At 41.1% G+C, this 23,472-nt stretch overlaps 1 protein-coding gene across 2 annotated transcripts in view; it reads left to right on the forward strand.

Moving 5' to 3' along the window:
* Window positions 1-6,838: 6,838 nt before the first annotated feature.
* Window positions 6,839-23,472, forward strand: part of GRIP1 (glutamate receptor interacting protein 1) — a 312,190-nt gene continuing 295,556 nt past the window's right edge. For both annotated transcript variants that reach the window (XM_033058892.1, XM_033058897.1), the window contains exon 1: window positions 6,839-6,962. In XM_033058892.1, coding sequence (XP_032914783.1) covers window positions 6,908-6,962 — 55 coding nt within the window. In that variant the 5' untranslated portion in view covers window positions 6,839-6,907. The remainder of the gene's footprint in view (window positions 6,963-23,472) is intronic.

Genomic DNA, 23,472 nt, shown 5'->3' on the forward strand with positions numbered 1-23,472 from the left:
AAAGACATTCTTTAAGATCATTACATTATCTCAAGTACCTTTAAAAAAGCTTCCCTCTGATCAGCTCAATGTTCTGTGTATTGTAGGAGATACAGATAATAGAGTTATTCACATAAATTTGCATTAATGATACTGAATTTCCTTAAAAGACTAAATTTAATCTACATTTCAAAAAATTAAAAAGCGTGACCAATATTTTTCTGATAGGCACACTAGCTGAGCATCAGCTTTATGGCTGTTTGTCAAAGCAGATAGAAAATGCAATCCTTTTCTCTAAGATTTAGGGTAAAATTTGGAAATGGTAACTGCATCTAGGCAGCTACGGTCCCAGTCTTGAAAGGCAGTTGGAGCACATCTACATTGCTATGTGCTTTCACGTTTCAGTTCATCTGCTTCTGGTACAACATCAAGTCTCTCACACCTGCAGTGCAGATTCTGCTCATTGCTTTTGGGGGCTACTCCTGCCTCACCTCACAGTGATAAGATTTGGTGCTAGGGATGATGGGGCCCAAAGCATCTCAAAATTTGCAGGCATTTCTTAGGTTATTGAGTAACACTAAGTCCATCTTTTTTGTCCCTGTAAAATGTCAATGGTTTTAACTTAGCTTTTACTCGAGGCGCTCTTGAGATTGCACAGTGGTTGTTTTCCTTCCTTCCACCTTGCTGTTTTTTATTCCAGCTTCCCTTTATGCTTGCCAAGCGTTAGTACAACAGGCAGATGTTCTGTGAAACGCTGGATCCTCAAGAGATTAACTCTTCAGTTATAAGGTGCATTCAGGAGGGGCAGGATCCTATCGGTGTGGAGCACAGGGGTGACAGCAGTGTCTCCAGATCTTCCATCCCTGGAGGCAGATAGATTTCAGGAGCTCACCCTAGGCCACCAGAAATGGGACACTCATGCCCTGAAGAAGAAACAGCTGCACAATAGAGGTGGTTACCCCTCATAGCTCTAAGTTCATGACTGGGTCAGCACTGACCTGTCATTACTCCTGGGCTAGTGAGGATTCACGAGGCAATCAATCTTATGGCCTGAGTGTGGATAATGGGTATAACTAATGTGCCTGAAATAGCAGCTGGCTTTCTGATAATGGACTTCTCAAAGTGCTCTGAGTGTCATTAATAGTATTCATGGCTGCAGGTTGCTTGCCAGAAAAAGTAAGTAAATACATTCATCAGAATTCAACACAGACTAGCATCAAAATGAAATATGCAGGAAAGGCATATGAAGAAAGCGTAAGTACCTTGGGAATTTAAGGGGCCAAATGGAGATTGTTCCACATGGTCTCTAGTACTGTGTCTTCTGGAGACAGCAAGGTGAACCCTGATGGGCTGATGAACAAAGAGCATAGGAGAGCTGAAAGTAAAACTGGCACCCTCTAAATGCCTGTGCCCTCACCCAGGTGGCATGCTGAGAACAGGCAGAACCAGAATCCCAGGAAAAATAGCTTTCTAAGTTTACCACACAGGTTACCTGTCGTCCTTAACTTTTTAAGGAAAGATTGTCAGTTACTTGTCTGCTCTCTCTCTCTCATTTCCCCTGTCCTCCATGAAAAAGATAACATGTGAACTATTCTCAAATGTGAAGCAAAATCCCATTTCATAACAGGCAGTTTCCTTGACAATAACAATCTCATTAGTCACAATGAAATCAGAAATCATTGTCCTTAATGCCTGCAGTAGAAACACCATGAATGGCAGTTAACAAGGCCTGGCTTTGATTCCTCCAGGTCTTCTTCAGTCTTTTCCCTAAGCATTTCTCATCCCAGGATGCTTCACAGCCCATCCTTTTCTGCAGGCTGATCCCGAGCTTTTGACACCGAGTTGTTTCAAAAACGACATTCCTTTTCTGCTGCAAGCTTTATCTCTTTCCTGTAAAAGTCAGCTTGACCATGTTGAGAACCAAGCATTAAAATGAAAGCCTTTCCTGAGCTGACCACAGAAATGAAGAAGAATTGTGGAGCCTTACTCCAGGGAGGTGACAGAGCCCTGAATGATGAGTATCATGGAGCTTGATACCCCTGAATAGGACTGTACAAAGGGTTGTGATCAGTTAATGCTGTATTTTATTTATAATTCAATATCAGCACAAAAAGGCAGCAATAAGTCAGAAAATTAAATATTTGCATAATTTTCTGTTTTTCATTACATAGTAATTGTGTAGCCCTTCTGCAGCTGATTTACACAACTCATTTTTGTGCAAACAAAACAATTATAAACACTAATTAGAGTATTTTATTTTAGCAGCACACAACCCCCAAAATTTTGATCTTGGGAACCTGTGTCTCTTCAGAGCTTAAAGCCTGAGCACACAGGGAAGTGGTGTCTCTTTGTCTTGGAGCAGGTTATGGAAAGAAGAAAAGACAAGTAGGTAGTCCCAAGAAGTCTGCTGTCTAGTGGGATTTGTGTGTGTTTGGCACAAAGATGCTGAGATGACCAAGAACCTACATCTTCTTCTGTTAATTCTGAGCTTGTTTGCTGTAGTTCAAGGATCTGAGATAAAACCTTAAAAATGTTTTCTTTTAAGGGAAATAAAGAAAAATCTTCCTGCCTCCTTAAAGCATCACATGGCTAAATCCAAAGTCACACGGGTACATAATATGGGCAGCAAGTGGATTGCTGGTTCCTGAACACACAAACACAGCCCATAAAACTCCCACCTTCCCCTTTTGCTTATTTGAAGGCTGTAGGCAACTTCCCTAAACTAATTGTGCTCACGTTTTGTCTGATTCCTAAATATTTTTGGAACTGACAGACAAGGTAGTAATTTGAGTTTTAACTTCCTGATGGCCCCATTTCCACAGGCAGGCTCAGACATCCTCTTCTTCTGCTGAAATCCCCCACTTAGCCAATGTGAGACATTCATTGGGACCACAAGCAGAGCACGCCAAAGGGACTATGTCTCTTGCACTGGCCTAAGGTGGATATTCCCCATTGAGGCTGACAATGACTGGCTACCACTCTGTGGCAGGATGTCCAACTATTTTTTCGTAACATTTGTTAAGAAAAGTCCAAAACTATGTCTGAAAAGAAAATCAATTGTTGGTACACTCATTATGTCTCATCTGTGAACTTTTTGACCTGGCGTTCAGCAATGTGACAATAGCTTTCAAGATAAGACATTTTCTTAATAAAAGGAAAATATAGGATGAGAAAATAAAGGACAGTGGGCAGAGAAGATACTGCATAGAGCTCATCTCTGGTCTGCCTACTGCTCAGTTCTGGCAGGATTGGTATCAGTTTTTTAATGAAATCGTATCACATTTTAATGTGACTTGCACACATTTATGTAACACTTAGTAAGAACACAATAGCACAGCCTCAAACTCGGATTGGTGACCAGTACACCTAAAAGAATAGAACTTACCCTTCTCCCCAGACGGCACAGCCAAAAGAGCCATCAACAACAATGTGGTATGCCCAAGTATTTTTATCAGAATGATATGGAAGTTCTGATCCAGAACTTACAATAAAAATTACAATATCTTAATATTATAAAAGTCATTTTAGGTGATTTTTTTGCTTTTATTTGATGAAGCGATTTTCCTTCACACCTTCTAAAGCTCCTTGAAGTAAAAAATGTGATTGCAAACATATCAGTTGCTTAGTAAAAAAAAGCACTAAAAGTTTAGAAGATCTAAAAGCTGAGGCATCTCTCCTAGCTTATAGGTAATTTGTGATGCAAATCTCCACTTTACTGAGAAACACTGTAGTCCTCCAGCAACTGAATCTTCCACCTGACCATCTTCATATTTCTCCTACGTAACTTTCAGGAAATGTGCATGAATGTGGAATTTAAAAAAAATAATCTCTTCTTTAGAATGCTCACAGAGTAAAACCTTTCATTGGGAATATGATACTTTGCTTTTGATTAGTTCTAGGGTTGTACATGCTTCTAATGACCTGCATGTTGCAGTATCAAGTAAGAAGAAAGGATGCTTCCTTGAAAATCAAGATTTGATTAATTTAAAATTCTCTGGGGAAAATAACTGTAGACAGAAAAGAACTGTCAGGAAGTTTATAGCTACCTATGTGGTATATTCACCATAAAATGCACATCTAAATCAGATAGCTGCTTTCTTCTATTAGTAGCATTGGGATATGCAGAAGCAGTTGTTCAGTGTAAAACAGCTCATGTGAGTTAGAGAAAGCAATTAAATTAACTTGAGCCAGGCACCCATGCAAGCTTCTCCTGTGGCAAAGAAATGTGGAATTCTAGAGTGTCATTACCTTAAAGGACTTATTTGTAAAAGTACTGCCTAAGACAGAGAAAAGCATGTTCCATTCAATGATGCAAATATTGTCAACTATTTAATATGTAGTGTATTTCCTCCTGAGAAGCCAGTGATATCTAGAAAAAAGTAGGACTTATCCCTCATTTTGAAACAGATTTCTGGAGCAAATCCAAACCAGCAGCTGGGATTTTATGACTCCTGCAGGATCCTGAAAAATCCCACATTCAGTCCTAAGGAATTCTTACATTCAAAGTGACAACGCTATAAAAAATAGCTAGAAAATGGCTTATTGTGGACTGAAGATTAGGACAATCTACTTCTTTATTCCTCTGACTTGAAATTTTGCAGAACTCCAGTGCTGGCAAAAAAAAAAAATCAACTGGAGGATCAGAACTACAATGTTAAGGCTCAATGTTTGTCTTTTTATCATTCATAATGGAAACAATAGGAGTAAAATGTGGACATCAGAGGTAGTGTGTAAGATTTAGGACATGGATGACACAATCATCTGAAGTTTTATTTCATTCTATGGTACTTGGAAGTCCAAGTGCCTTTTAAGAAATGGCAGACATAAATGCCAAAGTAATTTTCTTTTTAAAGTAGTTATATTTCTATACACTCTATTGCCTTTAAACCTGTTCCTGGCTGTGTATTCTCCAGGAACTCTTGGGACAGTTTTCTGCACCTGCTCCTTGTGTTGGTGCCTGCTGGGCTGAATAGCTGCAGAGTCTTTTCTCTCTCTGTTTTCTCTGCCTGAACACCCCAAAGGCATTGTGTGGAAGTTTTGCCCTGTGAGCAAAGAATCTAGCTGGAAATCTTTATTTTATAATGCTTAGAAATTCACATACACACTCACATCTTTCTTTAGAAATACCAATAAGCCCCTCCACCCCCAAACATTATTGAAGTAAAAGGACTATGAAAAGAAGGAAAATATTAACATAAATGTGTATCTTCTAAAAGAAAAGACACAAGATTTTTGTTCAAATATGCAGGAAATCCAAATTCAGTGTCCCCGATAATGAAACAAAAATATCAGTAGTCACATGATTCAAGGCTGACATAAATCTAGTCTGACACTTGGAACTTGGCAGAATGTTTTTGGTTTTGGTGCTGATAACAGCACGTTGCTGGGTTTTGTTTTAGATCAGGTATCACCTGTCCTCTCACGGGCTGCAAGAGTGTTGCCAACAAAAGGAACTCTTCATCGCATACTCTTAGTTCAGCCGAAATCCAGGCTATGGCTACTCTGTTTGGATCGCTGGTACTGCTCAGTGATCCTGCAGCACTGCTGATGACAGGACTGCAGCCCAAGTGCAATCAAGGAAAAGCAGGGAGCTGCAGTTTTCATCAATGGGATTTTAAACAAGGGGTTTTCATGAGTACCAAGATACATTCTGCTTGACATGCTGGCACAAAGTCAACACAGAAGAATGCTGTGTCAGGAAACTGTCATGATATTTACAGCAGAAATTAAAGCCTTGAAATTTCCCTCTGACTCAAGGGCTCTCGAGTAGTTGTTTCATTACATAAAATTACATAATTTCTGTAAACGTGAGGAGGTCATAGACAATATAAAAATAATCACAACATAATTGTTAGGCAGGATGAAGTTCTTATAGGCGTGTACCCCCAGAAGTGCCTCAGAAAATTAAAAAGCTTCATTTGTATTGCTATCATTATTTTCAAATGACATTCAAACTTGCCACTTTGAATTTCTTTTCTGTAAAAAATAAAAGGAATATTTAATCAACACAGCATTAGTCTCCTGTTAGGACATGGCTGTGTCATAAATAATTTTAGTGGTGAGATTCAAGGCCTTTTAGTCGAAAGGTCGTAAGGAACTGCCTGCAATACTGACAGAAATTTGACCTGTCACAAGCGGGTCCTGGACTCTATGGTGCAAATTCCGGTTTATTTGATCGGGGGCTGTCCCTGCCCTTCGTGGGAGCTTGCCTCTGATTTAACTCCTTATAGCCCAGTTTTGCCCTCCTGGCTGCAGGGAAACTGGTCCGTCAGGAATTGCGGAGGGAAAGGGACGAGCCCTTGTCAGCGCTGCGAGGCTAGGGACCGGCGGGATGGCCGCGCCGGTGGCCACGCGGGGGCCAAACTCAGACCTTTGCAGCCGTGCGGAGTTTCACACCCCGCGGGCAAGAACACGAGTGCCACGGCACAGGTAGGGCCACAGCAGGGCCACAGCAGGGCCACAGCCCCGCTGCCCGCGCAGCCCCGCGGCCCGGCCCGCACCTGGCGGGCGAGAGGCGGCGCGCCCCGCCCGCCCCACCTGGCCCCGCCGCGCCCCAGCGGGGCCGCCCCGCGCGCTCCATTGTGCGGCCCCGCTCGGGCCACCTGCCGGCGGCGCCAGGGCCGGGCACCGCTCCGCGCCTCCTCTGCCTCCCACAATCCCCCCGCCCACCCCCTCCGGTCCCCGGCTGAACCGGGGCGAGCCCGCGCCTTCCCTCCCCGCCTGCCTCCCTCCCGTCCCCCGGCTGGCGGAGCTCCGCCGCCTCCCCTCCCCCGCCCTCCCTCTCCCTCCCACCGCGCGGCCGCCGCCCCTCCGCCGCTGCCCGCCGGAGCCGCCGACTTCCCCCTGAGCGCGGGTCGCCGCCGCCTCGCCCTGCCATGAGCCGCCCCCCGTCGCCGCCGCAGCAACGCTGAGCGGGGAGCGCGGAGCCATGCCGGGCTGGAAGAAGAACATCCCCATCTGCCTGCAAGCCGAGCCGGAGCGAGGTGAGCGTGGAGCCCCGGGGGCGCCAGCCGCCCGCCGCGAGGGGAGGCAGGCGGGAGGGAGGGAGGGCGGGGGGCCGGGGTCTGCGGCGCCGCTGGGGTCTGCAGCCCGGGGCCGGGCACGGCTGCAGCCGCCCCGCGGTGGGACGGGCGGCCGGCCCCGCGCCTTCCATCTTGCTCCGCCGCCAGGAGCGGGGGCTGCGGGGGGCGGCACACACACCGTGCCGGGCCGGGGCACACACACCGTGCCGGGCCGGGCCGGGGCACACACCCCGCGCCGGCCCCCGCCGCCTCCCCTCCAACTTTACTTTTCTCCGCGCTGCTGCCGCCGCGCAGCCCCGGGCCGGGCTTCTGCTGCCGGGGGGGCGTGAGCCGGGGGGCTGGGAAGGTAGCTCCGAAGTGACTTCGCGAAACTTCCCCGCGTGTGGCTCTGCCTCGGGCCGCTGCCGGACCTGTCCCGTCCCTCCCGGTGGGCGCCGGTGAATGGCAGCGATCGCGCCTCGCGGCGGGCAGTGCCCGCTGGAGCTGCCCAGAGTCCCGGCACCGGTCCTGGGGTGGCCTCGGGACCCCGAACCCCGCCATACGGGTCGGTCGTGTCGGAAGCGAGATGGTTTCTGGTCGCTTTTAAGAATAAACGATCTATTATAATCAAATGGTATCTTTGCCCCTTCCTCAGAGCGGGCTTCTGTCATGGGTGGGTGTTGTGTCCCTTGCTCCGTCTTCAGCCTGTGAGTCAAAGACAAAAAGGCTGGGACACCATTTACCCTCAGGTATGCCCGTCGAATTATGTCTTTGATTTACAGGTAAGTTCTGTGGTAGCATGTGGAGTCCTGAGGCAGGACATTTGGGTTTGGTTGCTGCCCTGTCTGGTAGCTGGCTCTCCTGCTAGGAACAACAATTCTCCGAGGAGAAGGGGTTCAGTTTGCTGTGTGGAAGAAGTGTTGTTCCCTTGCATTGGAGGGTGGAGGTCTTTTGCAAAACTGCTGTCCTTCTTTTGACTAGTAAATCCTACCCCTAATGGGAAGTTCATCACAGGCATGACATCATGAAAGTAGTTGCTGAAATGAGCGCATGGTATTTCAGCTGTGAAAAGCGAGCTTTTGAGTCTTTACTCTTAGTAAATACATCATTACTGAAATCTGTGGTCATATTTCTTTATGTCACAAATCTGTGTAGCAGAGGAATCACAAAAATAGGATGGATGACAGTTGTCAAAATATATCAGATGCGTTTACAGATGAGGGAACTTTAGAAAGGGTCTAATCTGGCTGTGTCAGAAACTGGAAAGATTTTCTCATTTCATTCTGCATAAAGGTTGTGTCATGAGCTATAACATGCGGACTTGTCTTTATTCAGAGTAAACAATGGTGGTGGTTTTGCTCTGATGGTTTTAATGTCAGTTAGAATACTGATCTGTTAACAGTTCTTGTTTATTCCTATTTCTGTTTAACCTCTTTCATCTTCATTATGAAACCAAATAGATTTATATGTTAATAGTCTTACCCCTGGTGCTTTCCTTTATTGTATTTCAATTGTGTAAATAAAAAAATCTCTACTGTGCCTAAAATAAATTATTGCCTTCTGAAGTATGTTGCATTGTCTAGTGCTTAAGTTTAGCTAGTAATTTAGCTGGATTCCAGTCACTGGAACTTTCCTGATTTAGACTTGGAAAAATATTAAATGGTCAAAATATTTAATCAATATTGAATTTAATAGTTCTTGAGTATGAGGAATAGATGAAATAAAGCTTTCAAGCTAGACAAAAATCGGCCAGTACAGTAATGAAATGAAGGTGCGTCTTTAGCTAATGCAGGAGTTTAGCGTGGCATTGAGTAAAAGGCAATTACAAATACAGTTAAATTCTGGTTCTGAGCCAGTTATGCTAACATCCCCCTCTTCTGTTTCTAGAAAATATTTCCATTCAGTTAGTCTGCAGAATGTTTTATGTACATTGTGCTATCAGAAGACTTTCGTGAATGTAAATACTGGTATTTTAAACTAACAGTGTAGCTGATAGCTTTCTATGATTTAGATATGGAATAGTACTGGATGTGAAATATTTAGTCATGTAAATTGTATTTATGTCACATATACAAGTATATATATATATATATACAAGCCTTTACATATAAAATATCCATTTATCCATCCCAAACGCTTGTGCAGGATATTCTTATAGGATAAGAATACTCATGCAGAATGTAAGAATAAGAAATATTCAAATACTTGTGTATTTTCTTTGGTTTTATGTTCCTGTAATCTGATTGTTTTAATCAGTGTTTTGTTCCTGTGAGAGGAACTGGTCTTTATTCAACCCTATGAACACCAGTAGGACTGACTAATAGTAATTTTCCTGTATAACAACACAGACCTGCTAAGTTAATGTGGTTCTGGAGTTTTCTGGTGGTCATCACTTTGTGACATTGTTTGTTTGTAAAACAAGCTACAAAATTAACAGGGGAAAACAACCCATCCAAACCAGAAAAGTACCCTACAACCACAAGCTAAACAAGATCTCAGAAAAGAAGTGAGCAGGTAAGTAATGCCAGTTTATCCTTGTGCCTCCTGCTGGCTTTCCCCTTCAGGGAAGCCTCCCCTGCTGACTTTATTATATCCACAGTCCATACACCCCTTCTCTGTTGTAATAAACAGGTACTGTGCAGCTTTGATTTCAAGTCTAGTTGTAGCAGCAGATTTCAGCTGGAAAAAGTCAGCTCTGAAGGAGCTGGGAAAACTGGGAAGGCAAATATTTCCCTGTGGTGAACCATGAGTGGTTTCTACCAGACTGTTTTTTCCCAGGCTTTTTCCCCTCAAATGTTTCTTGAGAGCTCTGCATCCTCTGTATGCACCTGTAGGGAGCTGATCAGGCTCTTAGTTCCTCAGCAGTGGAAGGTAGGAAGTTGTGGGCACTAGGATGTGAGGCTTGGGAGGTGGGTGGATTTGTTAGAGAGGGTATGGGGGCCGTATCCTCACGGCACTGCAGCATAGAAGGTTCACTGGGTACCGATACTCTTTTCTCACTCCAAACCAATGCAGCATTGCTTTGGGGAGCACTTCAAGGCTGTCATATGTCCCTTGATGCTCAGTTCATCTAGGGTGTCAGGAGCTGGATGTCAGTGCTGCCACACTGCAGTGCATGCCACAGCACAGCATGTTCTGGTGCAAGGAATCAACTTAAAAACTATCCAAGGAATGTCTTTTTTTGATGTGAGAAGCTCTTGGGATATTGCAAATGGTGATAACCTTGTGCAGATCTACTGAGTTTGCTCTGAGTGGGGTTCTTTCAGTGTATTGGTGTCCTTGTTTGCCCCTTCCTTGCTTCAGAACTCCCCTTTTATATTGAATATCTACTGCAAAAAGTCCTTAGCTCAGCCTGTGATTGTTGTTCCTACAAGTCATGCGCTGAAATGGAGGTTATCCAGAAACTCGATAAAATCAGAATTTTGCTAATGGAAATTGGCCAGTCTGGCTGAACTGAAGTAGCAGAGACATGGTCAATGCTGTTGGCTCACCTTGGCAGCAATTGATACTCTGAGTAAAGGAGAAACCTGATAATGTTTCAAGCATCAGAGCGTGTGTTTGCATGTAGGGTTTAGCATTTGTGAGAGTGCTTTGTGGTGGGGAAGATTCTCTTCTGAGGCATGGCAATCAGTGGTATTTCAACAAGTATTTTTAGATTTCTTGACTGTGGAAATTATGTGGGATACTTACGTCAACTTAAAAAAAATGATATTGTGCTGTTTTTCAGTGACTAAAACCATATTTAAAATATGAAGTGGAGAGCTGCTTTTATGTGTGTTCTGCAGCACAGCTCCTGGTATTCTGCTGCCTGCTCTGTAATCGAACAGTATTCTGCAGTTGGCTGTGCTGCTTCTGGCCTCTACTGCCACAATTATCACAAGAAGACCTCTCCTTTACAGGAAAGAAATCATGCTCTGTGTTAAGTAAAAGATTTGTAACATATACCTGATGCAGTATACCCTGTCATTTCAAAAATGACATGTGAAGATGTGCTAGTGTACGACAGTGTCTTTAAAATTCAGGGCGCACTTCCCTCCTCCCCAGTTTTCTGCCTAAGACGTAAATCAGATCTTGTTGTAAACCACCAAAAACACTTTCTGAGGTGACATCTTTGTAAATACTTTAGGAAGAAAAATGTTACTGGAATGAATTTTGTTCAATATTCCTTCCAATCAAGTTAAATGGAGGTGTTTTATGGAGCCCCTGTTTCAACTTCATAGGTGATCAAGTTTCCCAGGAGTACAGAAAATACTGTTTGTACATCTTGTTATGCTCACTGTGGGACTGCTTGAGATACCTTAATGTACATGCATGTTAATTTTAGAAATTAAAGCATCTGAGTATGCTTTGGTCTTGATTTTATTTTTTAAGTAGTATTCCTTTCACAGTTGTTTTTCCTCTGTTAAATAGACCAGTTAGGTCAAGGAAGAAGGAAATACTGTATTTTTATTTTCTGCTTTTCTATTCATGTTCACACTCGACAGTCAGGGAAATTAGGTATACTTCAAGGAAACATTTTAAAGGAAACATTAGGAAACTATTTAAACCCCAGGACTCAAGGATAAAAAAATGTGCAGGTATTTTGTGAATCCTGCCTCAAGTATAAAACTAGCATGTTCTCATGGAAGATGTGCTGACAACAAGCATCTCTCCCTGAGGTTACTGCTGTGTGAGCTTGTCTGCTCATCTTAAGCTGGAAGAGAATCAGTTTCTCAGATAAGGGAAAGATATGTTACTGAATTTAATAATTTTATTCTGGGTTAGCAATTTGCATCTGATCAAATGAGGCCACTTCACAGTGGATATGCTTCATGCTCTAGCCAGGTGCATGTTAAAAATCAGCTTATTTTCAACCGGAGGCTGAGGGTGATTGCTCTTTGTATTTCAATCTTCCACCTTAGTAAGGCAAGAGGAATCTTTTTCTTCTTGAGTTTACATGGGTACTTGGAAACTGAAGAGAGCTGCAGACCTAGGATTGGAAACCTTGTACAGAGGCTTTCTCTCTGTCTTTATCTGTTTTCTCATGTGTGTCACATGCCTCCTGAAAAGTTAAAGTATAACCTGGATGGCAGAAAACTTTTGTGAGGAGAGGATGTGCTCACGGTGGCAGCCCTAAGACTCAGGACTGGGAGTTTGGGATGAATGTTTGGAGAGAGATGTGTGAAAAAGCATCTTTCAAGCCAGGGAAGGCTTTGCCTAAGACTTAGTGCTGAGTGCAGATGTCTAATATGTGAACAGTTGGGACATTTGGCAGTTGCAAAGTGCACTGTAGTTGTTTGCATTTAAGGTGAAGAAGTGATAAGGACAGAAATGGAAGGATATGTGAGTTTCTCAGCTGCTGACGCTAAAGCTGGCTGTACTAGCTTCATTCTCCTCCTCCAGCAGCATCTGAAACAACCACTAAATCTCAGACTAACACGAATAAAACACTAATACTAGGAGATACATACAGTTTGTAATTAGTATTTTGTTATTAATCTGTTTTGTTCTTTTTGGGACTTCTGCCTCTTTTCAGCTCAGTGTTGACTGAACTGTGTCTTTGGCACTGGTCTTTCTCCGTTTGCTAAACTGAGTGCTGGTGAAGACCATTTGCCATGTGGGATAAGGTGATACTCTAGAGCTGGTTTTCAGCAGCATGCAAGGGGCACAGGCATGCTGTGTCAGTTTTTTCATTCTTTCTCTTAAAATCAACTGGGATGGGGAAGATTTTAACACAAGGATGGGATAGCTCCCTAGTGCCCCTTTAGCATGAAAGGAACCGAGAGCAGGCAGACATCATCTACATCTCTCACAATCTGCATAGCCAAGTTAACAGCATTTTATGACCTCTGGTATTAAAAGAATTTGCTAAATCTTGTGGGAGCTTCATGAAGGTATGGTCTTCCCTGATGACTGAGAGATGATCATCTCCTGTGTCTGTCATAACCAAAGTTTTTTCCCCTTTTGTAGAAAGAAAGTGTGAGATAAGTGCAAATAAATGATTTCTATTTTTCGCAGAGGCAAAAGCAGTTTTTGTTCATGTTTGTCAGAAATGCAGTTAGATTTGTCAGCAGTGAGTGATGGCAGCAAATGTTCCAGCTTGCCTCAAAGAACAGCAGCACGCAGAATTTGAAGCACTAACAATATTTGCCACTTACAGGTACGGTTGCTTTTTTGTGGGTATCTGGGAGCTATAAAGGGTATAAATTCTGAATGACAAATTTCTGATCAGTTTCTTGCACACTGGAACATTAGAGACACTCATAACTGGAAATACAGAAACTTCAGTGATAGATCATTCAGCAATTTACATGTAGACAACTTCTCTTGAATCTCGGTGCATAATTGTATCCCTACTATGAGTTATTTCTCTACTATTCAACATTATCTGGGCTGCCACTGCTCGAGGTTCTCCCTGAAGAGCTGTGAGGACTGTGTTGCTCTCCTGTGGTTGCAAGAGGTGAGGCTTGATGCTGCCTTCTCCCCACTGCTTCTATCTGAGTCCTCTTTAGTCATGCTGATGCTTTTGAAAAAAGATGCACCGAGTCAGCAGGTAAGGGTCTGCTGATTGTGGCTGTGAAATTTGGATGCATTTGAATGCTTTACCTAAGTGCTTTGAATTTATGCACATTGACATGTCAGGAGTACCATCCATCTTGACTTACAGAAAAACAGACTAATGAGATGTGTCAGAATCCTGTGTGGATGGGGACAGGGTGATCACAGGCTCAGCATTTCATTTGGGTAAGATGAGTGCGAGACCCTGCAAAATTCAGGGTAAAATAGCAACATTTATGCCAGATACAAGTAATCTTGATTACTGTATCACCCTAATGGTTTGTGAGTGTTTTTGTTTCTTTCTCCCCCTGTTCTGCTGGCACAGATTGTGCTGGGTGGCTGGGAGCACAAACTCTTCTGGCGTGTCCTCTCATATGAGGTGGTCAGCTTTTTTGTGGTTCTGAATGATATTGATGTTCTAATGTCTGGGTTTTTTTCAAAGTCATTATCAGTGCATGTTCTGTGTGTCAGATTCTGCATTGCAGATTAGAAGCAGTGTTCTTTGCTTACTGTTGAAATAGTTTAACAAGAACATACAAATAGAAAAGACAGGTAAGCAAGGGGCGACAGTTTTGGTACTGATACATATTCCACAAGGAATTTTGTATTATTTTGTCTTTGGAAATCACCACAGGAATTGAGAACGAGCCAGTCATACCAGGCAACCTCTGTCTGTTTTGTGCTTTAATTTCTTGTTATTAGTGAAAATCAGCACTGAGAAGATTCTGCTACTGTGAAGGAAAACGGCAGAGAATTTTTTAATAGTTCTACCTTCTTCTTTACACACTGGAGTCCCACAGATATTTAGAGAGCTCTGCAGTTTCCTCATGCACATGTAAATCTTCTCTCAAGATAAGAGAAATTATTCCCTGCAATATAAAGCTAGAGATGTAATGACAATAGTTAAAAGTAACCGTCAGTGAAATACACCAGACTTTGTTTTTGTTTGCTAGCAGGGTGGGACTGAAGTTTTAACACCACTGTTTTGCGGGCTAGTAATTTCATGTTGTGTAACTGAATACAAATGTTTCCTTATTAAGAGATACTGTTTTGAATGTTGTAAAGTGTTGCCAGAATGTGTCTTTTCTGTAACAGTCTTTCCTAGGAAGGTAGGAGAAGTTAAAATAACTTTTTGTTTACTAAGCCACGCTGTGTAGTTAGGACTTTCTTCCTGAAGCAGTTTCGCAGTAGGTGATGTACAGTGAGACACGGTCTCTCTGCCCCACACTGCAGAGTGTGAAATAAAACCAATGCATTTATGTTTAATCAACAAAATGAAGAAGAACATATTGGTGACTGGTGTGTAAGTGAGCCAGATCTTGTTTTGTTTCTGTGGATATCAGTTAGCCACACAGAAGTAATGCCAGCTTTTCTGCAATTGTCTGACATGCAGACAGGTGTTCTGCAGTCCAGCGCTTGTTTGCCAGTTTAGCAGCTTCTACAGTGGGACAGTGTTCATGAGAACAATTTTTGTAGGCAAAAAAATAAGAACAACAGATGCCATTATTGGGGAGGGTGTAATAACAGCTGACAGGACATCAAATTCAGCAGTCAAAAATATCATGTGATAAATGTGTTCTGCATAGGCAGGAAGAAACAAGGCTATAGGATATTGTTATTAGGATAGAAATAACAGACTTGTGGAGTTCTTGTATTATATTACCCTTTTAAAATTTGGATTATTGTCTCTGTGGGCCAGATACTAAATCCTTTGTATTTCTGTTACAAAGAATTGCTTCCCCTGCTTGTGTCTTTCCCTTTGATTAGCAGCTCCCCATTCCTAAAGGTGAGGAACAACCTGCTGTCTGACAGGTGCTGCCTCTCACCTGAGAAGTTCTTTGGCATCTGAGCACAGCCAGGATGCTTCCAAGAAGTGAGCTGTATCAGGCTCCCTGCTATGCTTTCTTGAAATCTCTTTAAAGCATTGGTAACTGGCAGGATTTTGTTGTCGCTTGCACCCACGCTCCTCACAACAGGGTTGAGACCTGAGTTTGAGAGAAGGCAGTTGTGGAATAAACACATTGTTTGTTACTCTGACAAAAGTTTAATCTCAGTGGCATTTTCAGTGAAGTGTTTAGTTGTTTTTGTGTTAAGAATGGATTATTTACAAAACAACTGGGCAGGAAGTAGAGTGGTAGTCACAGTGCAAATACTCAGGGGAGTGAAATTCACAGCCTGGTAAATGGAAGCAGTTCTGCTGGATTCTGAAGGTTAATTCACTTGTGACAGCAAATTTACTGAGCCCATGTACCTGTTAGTGGGAGCTGTTTCTTAGTCCAGGCTCTCTTCTGAAGAGTCAGAGAGGACTGTTGCCAAAAATACATTGCCTCCTTCATGTATACCTGCCACATTTATTCTTCTGTATTTTTACATTTTCTGGATCATATTTGTAAATGCCACAATGTTATTGACTGCAGTGAGAAATTTTTGAGCCTGAGCCTTTTCTAAACATCTTATATATTTGATAAAGCTTCCACATTCGTGAGGAATATACCTGTAATTTACTTTGACTTTTTTTGACTAATATTAAACTTCCCCAAACCAAATGATATATCCAAGATGTGGGCTTTAAATTAACTGTGTTGTTAAAGATTCTATGTGCATCATGATTTGAAGAACTGAGGAAATGTCTCCTCTCTTACAGAAATGTGTTTGGAAATTACAATTTGTAGTGCTTTTAACTTTACCTCTTATTTGGACTGTTAGCAAAATGTGCAGGAGCCAGATAAACCTGCAGGATTTGCATGTCAAAAGTGAAGCAGTTGATCAAATGCTTTCAGCTGGGGGGTGGGCAGCTCTATGAAGAGGAGAGAGGAAGAATGAAATGGACAATAACACATAAGGATAATTCAGTATCTTTTTACTTGTCACTTTTGTGATTCAGTAACTCAGTTCAGGAATGTTAGTAGTAGCAAAAACTTTGGACCTCAAGCACAAAGTGTTAAAACATGGCTGATGTGTCTTATGTATTCATCTTTACTTAGAGAAAACACATCTTGTGACTTAAGTTTCATATTATCTTGATTTGACTATTATAGGGCTTTAGTATTTCCAAGCTTTCCCGTCATTACAACCACTGACAAAAATGATGCACTAACTCTTTTCTTATGATCTCTCTTACCTCCTGTGTCTTTTTTGAGTGCACTAATCCTAAAGTTTTTGAAGTTTCCTGTCTGCCTAAGGTGTTTGTTTCATATGTCCACAGATTCAGGCATGCATAGGTACCTATATTTATGTATTTGTTTAAAAAACAAACCAAAAAGATCAAGAATACTATATTGTGGTAGTTCCTTTTTCTGTTTAGATACATTTCCGATACATTCACTGCTATTTGTTTAAATACTTAGTGTGAACAGATTTGTTCTTTTCAGAATACTTTAATATGAAAAGGGCTTTAATATTCAGATATCTTGCCCTCTGCCATTAAAGATATATTTTTCGAACCAAAGAAAGAAGATTTAGCTGGTGGCTCTGTGTTCTATTTTCTGCTTTCATCAAAGATCAGGGTAGTAGGTAAGTAGTGCCTTAAGCCATGTTCCTATACATATGTTTCTTTTTCGTGAAGTGATTGAAGTAATTTTGAAAAGCGCAATCTCTAAGAGTTTTATGATGTCTTCCTCATGTTTCAATATAGGAAGCATTTGTGTAGGTGAGTTATGGAGTCTCCTGTCATTTGAAAAACTACTCTTGAATATTTTTTTTGCCACCTTAGAATAAACATCTGGCTAGTTTTGACATTTGTCCCATTCCTCCTTTTCTATCACTCCTTTTTTTTCTGATCTTACCAGGTTTGGTGGTATTTTTTTTCTGACCCCTTTTCGTAACTAGGCATATTTAGTTCCTCTTTAACTGCAAAGAAAGAAGTCAGCGCAAAAATTAAAAATAACTTGATTGACCTGTTCACTGAAACTGAACAACTGTCTGGTATTTAGGCTGCTACTTTGAAGAAAAGTAGCCTTTAACTGACTTTTTTCAAGTGTTGCTTGTTATTTCCTTAGTGGTAGTTGCCTGAAATAATTACATAAAATGTCTTTAATTTTATGGTTTTGCTTTCAATTGTTAAAATGAGTTTGTTTATATGAAACTTATAAATGTTCTACTTGACAAAATGGGGATTTTATGCAGTTATGTGAATGCATTATAGTGCCAAAAATTTTTTTGGGAAGCCGATGCTCAGTCATAGAGTGTTTCCTACATAATTGAGATACTCAGGGTTGTGGTTACACACATTTAAAGGTTAAAGGTAAGCATTTTCATGATATTTAAGAATATGCCTTTTGTCATATACCATACTAGTAAAGTACAATACACAGGGAGCAGAAATGAAGGTCTTTCCCTGGAATTGTTCTGATGTCATTGTTTGTGACAGTATTCTTGAAATTGAACCATTATTAGCCTAATGTAATGAATCTGTGTGCTTAAGTTCAAACACATAAATGACCATATTGGCATGCGGATTCCGGTTACTAATTGATAGCACACTAAGAATTAAAAGAAAAACAAAAACTTGTCATGAATGGGCAATGTGTCCAAAAGGTCTGTCTGTCAGGAGAGGGTGCACGTGAAAGGCTTGAGCCGGCAAATTGTCCTGCATTGAGTCCCTTATATGGCAAAGTATTTGAAAATATACATGTTTTTCTGAATCAGGACATGACAGTAGTGTCAACTAGACTCCAGCAGATTGAAGGGATGGTGCATCTGTTCGTTTGGTGCTTATCTGAAAAAGTTCTCTGAGCCAAGGGTCAAGGTCACTGAAACCTTTGCTGCTTAAGTGTACGGATGGAATCATAGAATGATTTGTGTTGGAAGGACCTTAAAGGTCAGCTTGTTGGAACCCCTGTGCCATGGGCAGGGACACCTCCTACTAGACCAGGTTTCTCAGGGCCCTGTGCAACAGCACCAGGGGCAGGGCAGCCACAGCTTCTCTGGGCAGCCTGCTCCAGTGCTTCACCACCCTTTCAGCAAAGAGCTTCTCCCTAATACCTAATTGAAACCTGCTGTCGTACAGTTTGAAGCCATTCCTGCTTGTCCTGTCACTGCAGTTACTGATGGAGAGAGTCCCTCTCTGGCTTCCTTATAGACTCCATCTAGATACTGGACACTGCTCTAGGTTCTCTCCACAACCTTCTCCAGGCTGAACAGTCCCAACTCTCCCAGCCTGGCTTCAGAGGAGAGAAGTGCTCTAGGTCTCCTTGGCAAATCTGTGGCCTTCTGGTCTTGCTCTGACAGGTCCCTGTCATTATGTCAAGGGCACCAGAACTGTGCACAGCATTCTAGATGGGATCTCAGGAGAGCAGAGGGGCAGAATCACCGCCCTTTATCTGCTGGCCGTGCTCCTTTTGATGCAGATATTGAGAATGAATACTTTTTCTGAAGTCAGTGTGCTTAAATTTATGCCTGTAACTTCTGTGCTTAAGTGGAGCAAAAGGTAATTCTAAAAAAAACCTGTTTATTTTCTTTAATTGAAGATCATTCTCATGATATCTGCTTAATACCTTTTTTGGAGGGGAAGAGAAAGCCAGTATAAAGGATTTAAAATACTATAAATTTTCTCACTGTGTTTTTATCAAAATATTGTTGGGTTGTTTTCCCCAGAGAACATGTAAAATATTTTTTTATTTGGTGGTATTTCTCTACTTATTCCTCATATACCTTGTTGGAAGACAAGTTAAATATGTTTAACTGCAGGGCGTCTGACGTTCTTTTTTTCTGGTGGAAAAAATTTCTTTTGTGGTCGTTGAAAGATGTTGCATTGTGAATGTAAGTAATGTGCAAAAAATGTATACTCAGAGCTGGCAGTTCTACCACCAGAAGTGACACGTACCATTTACCCAAACAGGTCTGAGATCCCACTGTGTTTTCAGAGTTACCTGATTTATTATTACAAAGAGGCTAATAAGTCTATACCATAGCAGATGCCAGAGTGGAGGTATTGAGAGGGTTGGTTTTTTGACTTTTTTTTGATTTTTTCTTTCATGTGTGTTCTAAAACCCACAAACTTTCCCTACTGCGTATTTGACTGTAATCGCACTGAAAGCAGAAATTATCGCTGTACAAAATAGACTAGCATCTTGGTTGAAATCAGTAAGAATTTTCTGTTGAATTTGTTGAAAGTAGGGTACCTGGGTTGTTGCCAGTTGGGAAAGCTACAAATTTGGCTTAGTGTTTTTTGGAAACTGGAGCGTGCCATTGGATGGAATTGCAGGATCACCTGTTGAGAAAGAGAGATTTAACACTGTGGGGCTGTTGCTGGGAATTGGAGTTGAAAGAAATCTAGCAATGTTATTTTTGTGCCTTGTTCCTTAATTCCCAGGTAGTTTAAAATACATATACTTCTGGATATTCCTTCCTACTTTGATTTTGTATTCCAGCCTTTCTGTTTTTGTGAACTGCTGATGTCAGTACTTTGAAAATGCTTTGACACCCGGGAGGTGTTAATGAAGTTAAGTAATAATAGAAACATTAGAATTTCTAAAGAAACTTACAATGCTCCCAGACAAGTCTAAATGTCTTCTGCTTTGGCAATCTGAAAAGAGGACACTGAGTTTATTAGTTTGTTTCATCTTCAGCAATGGTTTAAAACCTTAAGCCTTCCTTCTTTAAAGCAGGGTAGGTATTATTTTGTGAAGAAAAAAAATGAGGCTGATGTGTGTTTGTTGCAAGATCATGGTAAAGATCTGCTTTGCAGTTGGAGCGCTTATGTCTTGTTCTTCAGTCACTGGAACACTGTAGTCTCTATTCCTTCCTGTATGAAGGAATTGTAAAGATTTGTCTTTAATAGTTGGTTAGAAAATACAAATAGATAAGGAGGCACCTTTTTTTTTTTTCAGACAAAAAATTACACTTACTTGTGTGAATACAATACAAAGGAGGGATTGTAAATCCACATACTCACCCTTGAAAGCATGATCTAATGTCAAGTGGATCATCCATGGAGCAAGCTGAATAATAATAGAAAAGCTGAATAAACCCAATATTATTCTGCAATATGACATTGCCATAAAACTCTTCTAGTGCTCTATAGCTTTCCAGTTGGTTAAAAAATTAAATAAATAAATTCTCTGTTAACATACAATACTTATATGTCTTTAAATAGACTTGAGTATTGCTATGGTAAAGAACATTGGTGTCTAAGTCATTAAACCTAATGGATTTTTATTTGCATAGGCTATTTTCCTGTTTTACTGGTGCATCTCAGTGTGTTTATTGAAGATTTCTTGTGAAAAAGTCTTAGGGGAACATAATTTGAACATAAATGTTTAATCACGGGAGAGAGGGGCTTTATTTTTGTAATGAAAATGTAATTTTTTCCCTTGAACTCAGGTGCTGCATAAAAGGTAGACAAGAGTAAAAGCACTTTTGCTTGTTTGATCTTCTAGGGGCAAGTTTTTGATCTGCTATTGCACAGTTTGGGAGCTGATAATCTGTGAGCCCAGTTGCACAGAAGACAAGAAGCAATTTTTTCCTTCACATGTAAAACCAAGGATTTACATTTAATATTGTGAAAAATGTGCTCTGCCAATACCAAGATGTGAACACCAAGCTACTTGAGTATGTTCAGAGGAATTGTACCAAGTTAGAGCTGGCAGTGCTAGGTTTATGGTTGGACTTAATTGTCTTTAGGGTCTTTTCCAAGCTGAATGATTGTATGATTCCAAGTTCAGCTGTAAGAGATGATTTAGCTATCAATCTTCATTCTTCCTCCTGATGTCTCATTAATTTGGGCTATGCTGGTGACAGCTTTGGTCTCAGACACCTTTAGGTTCTGCTTCTGCTTTACTGAGCTTCTAGAGTTGTCTTTTCGATGGTGATGGACTTAAATACCTCCTCTGCTTCCCCCATACTGTGTAACACAGCATTTGCCATTTGTTTTCTGTCTGACTGAGCAGGTACTGTTCGCTTTCCCCACAACCATCCTTTGGCTTCCCCGAAGCTGTGAACATCATCTGCTATAGTAGAGAGCTTTAAGTAGTTATTGCATTAGGTTCTGTATTCAGCTATCAGCATCATGTTCTGCTTCTTTCTGAAACTCAGTTTGGAATGCAGTTTTATATAATTCATCCTTTTTGTGACTTTCCAATATTACAATGAATTAGGGCAATTATGGGAAGGATTTGAATCTTCAAGGCAATGTACAGGGGCAGTGGAAAATATCTATAAACACCTATAGGCAACAGGTAGAACATATTGCTATGGAAACCTTAATAGGTTGATTACTGCTTCTTCATAGGATGTTTTATTAAAAAAGAAAAAAGTAAAAATCACAAAATCATACTCAGTAAATAGATGCTTTGCTATGGTGTTCAAAGATGTGAACTAATATTTACCCATTCAAGGAAATACTAACAAATTGTCTCTTATTAGAGAACAGCTTAAAAGTCTAGTGGTTCTTCTTCTTCTTTACATACAGTATAGACTGTGTGAGCATAATTTGAGATTCAGAATATTATTTGTTTGAAAAAGCATTTCTAATTTTTATTCATTAAAAGCCAAATTAGGATATATACACACTAAGGTACGAGTAAAAAAATAATGGGGCAAAATTGTTTGAAACTATTTTAATTATGTCTCATGTCATTCCACAAATGCTTTAATTTCTTTTATGGTGAAGTGTTTAATGAACATAAACAAAATGTTGTTTAATATTTTATTTAGTTATATTAAAATGAGCTATTTCTTAAAAGGAAAACCAAGAAATTGTTTTATCTTGGTAAGAAATGTTGGACTCTTCTCCCTGGCTGGAGCAACTTCCAGTGGGATGAAGTAATTTTATCAGTCACACAGTGGTACTCAATGGCCATGAGCAGAAAATGACTCTCTGGAGGAAGGATGGGTTGTGAAAAGATAAAGAACAATGCCCCGCTTGGTTATGGAGTCTCCTGTCATTTCCCTAGTAAAGAACTGTTATTCTTAATTCCCATATCTTTGCCTGAGAGCCCCTTGATTTCAAAATTATAATAATTTGGAGGGGGGGGTTTACATTCTCCATTTCAAAGAAAAACTCCTACCTCTCTTAACAGACACCTGTCCTCCAAACTAAAACAATGATTAATATATATAATTTTAATTTATGTATCAGTCAGTTAACTTGACTGTTCAGGAGATGCGTGGGAGAAGAGGCTCTCCTCTGCCTATGCGTAGGAGAGCTTGGAAAGCCTGGGCCCTCCGATTGAGAGCTCTTGGTTCCAGATTCCTTGCTGTTTAGCTGAAATAGATTCTAACTCCTCTTACAACTTGAGCTGTGGGTTTCTGAGTTCTGCTTCTGGGAATAGGGAAGCCCTGAAAGCCCAGATCATTTCAAAATGTAAAGCAGGAGCTCTGGAGCCCTCTGTCGCTAGACACCCTGCATGTTGGAATATCCTAAAGCCATGTATCCAGCAGCTCAAGATAGGAATTACCAGAATTCATGTATGCTTGGATTTTTAATGAAGCATTCTGTATGTTGAGGTTATTTCTTTTTTTTTTTTTCCATGAAGCGCTGATGTTTTGACAAATCATTAATTGGAAAAAAGTTGTCATTGTAAGGATCGATAAAAAAATATAGTTAATACGACTGGCAAGATGTGATCTTTATTGTTTGAATTCAGAAGCTTTAAGTGGCACTTTAGAGAGAACGTAATGAAGAAAATTATCATCTGATCGTATCTGAAAAGTTTACAGACTGATGATGAAAGAGGTAACTTCTAGGAAGAGGATCAAGTATCAAACACCATGTAAGTTGGAACAGTTGGGATTTCCTGCTTGGTATTGCCTGTGGTTCTCTTTCTGGGAGTAGGATAGATGCTGTGATACGCCTTGGACTGAGTTCCTCAGGCTGTCAGCCCATCTGCACGTGTTGTGAGTGGTGGAACACAAGTGAGCGTGGCTCTTGCAAAGCCACTTTTGTCTCTTGTCTTTAATTGGAGGTTAACTGCTCCTGAGAATGTGTGTGTTCAACAGCGGGCAGAACTGAGCT

The sequence above is a fragment of the Catharus ustulatus genome, chromosome 4, assembly GCF_009819885.2.
Source record: "Catharus ustulatus isolate bCatUst1 chromosome 4, bCatUst1.pri.v2, whole genome shotgun sequence".
Taxonomy (NCBI): domain Eukaryota; kingdom Metazoa; phylum Chordata; class Aves; order Passeriformes; family Turdidae; genus Catharus; species Catharus ustulatus.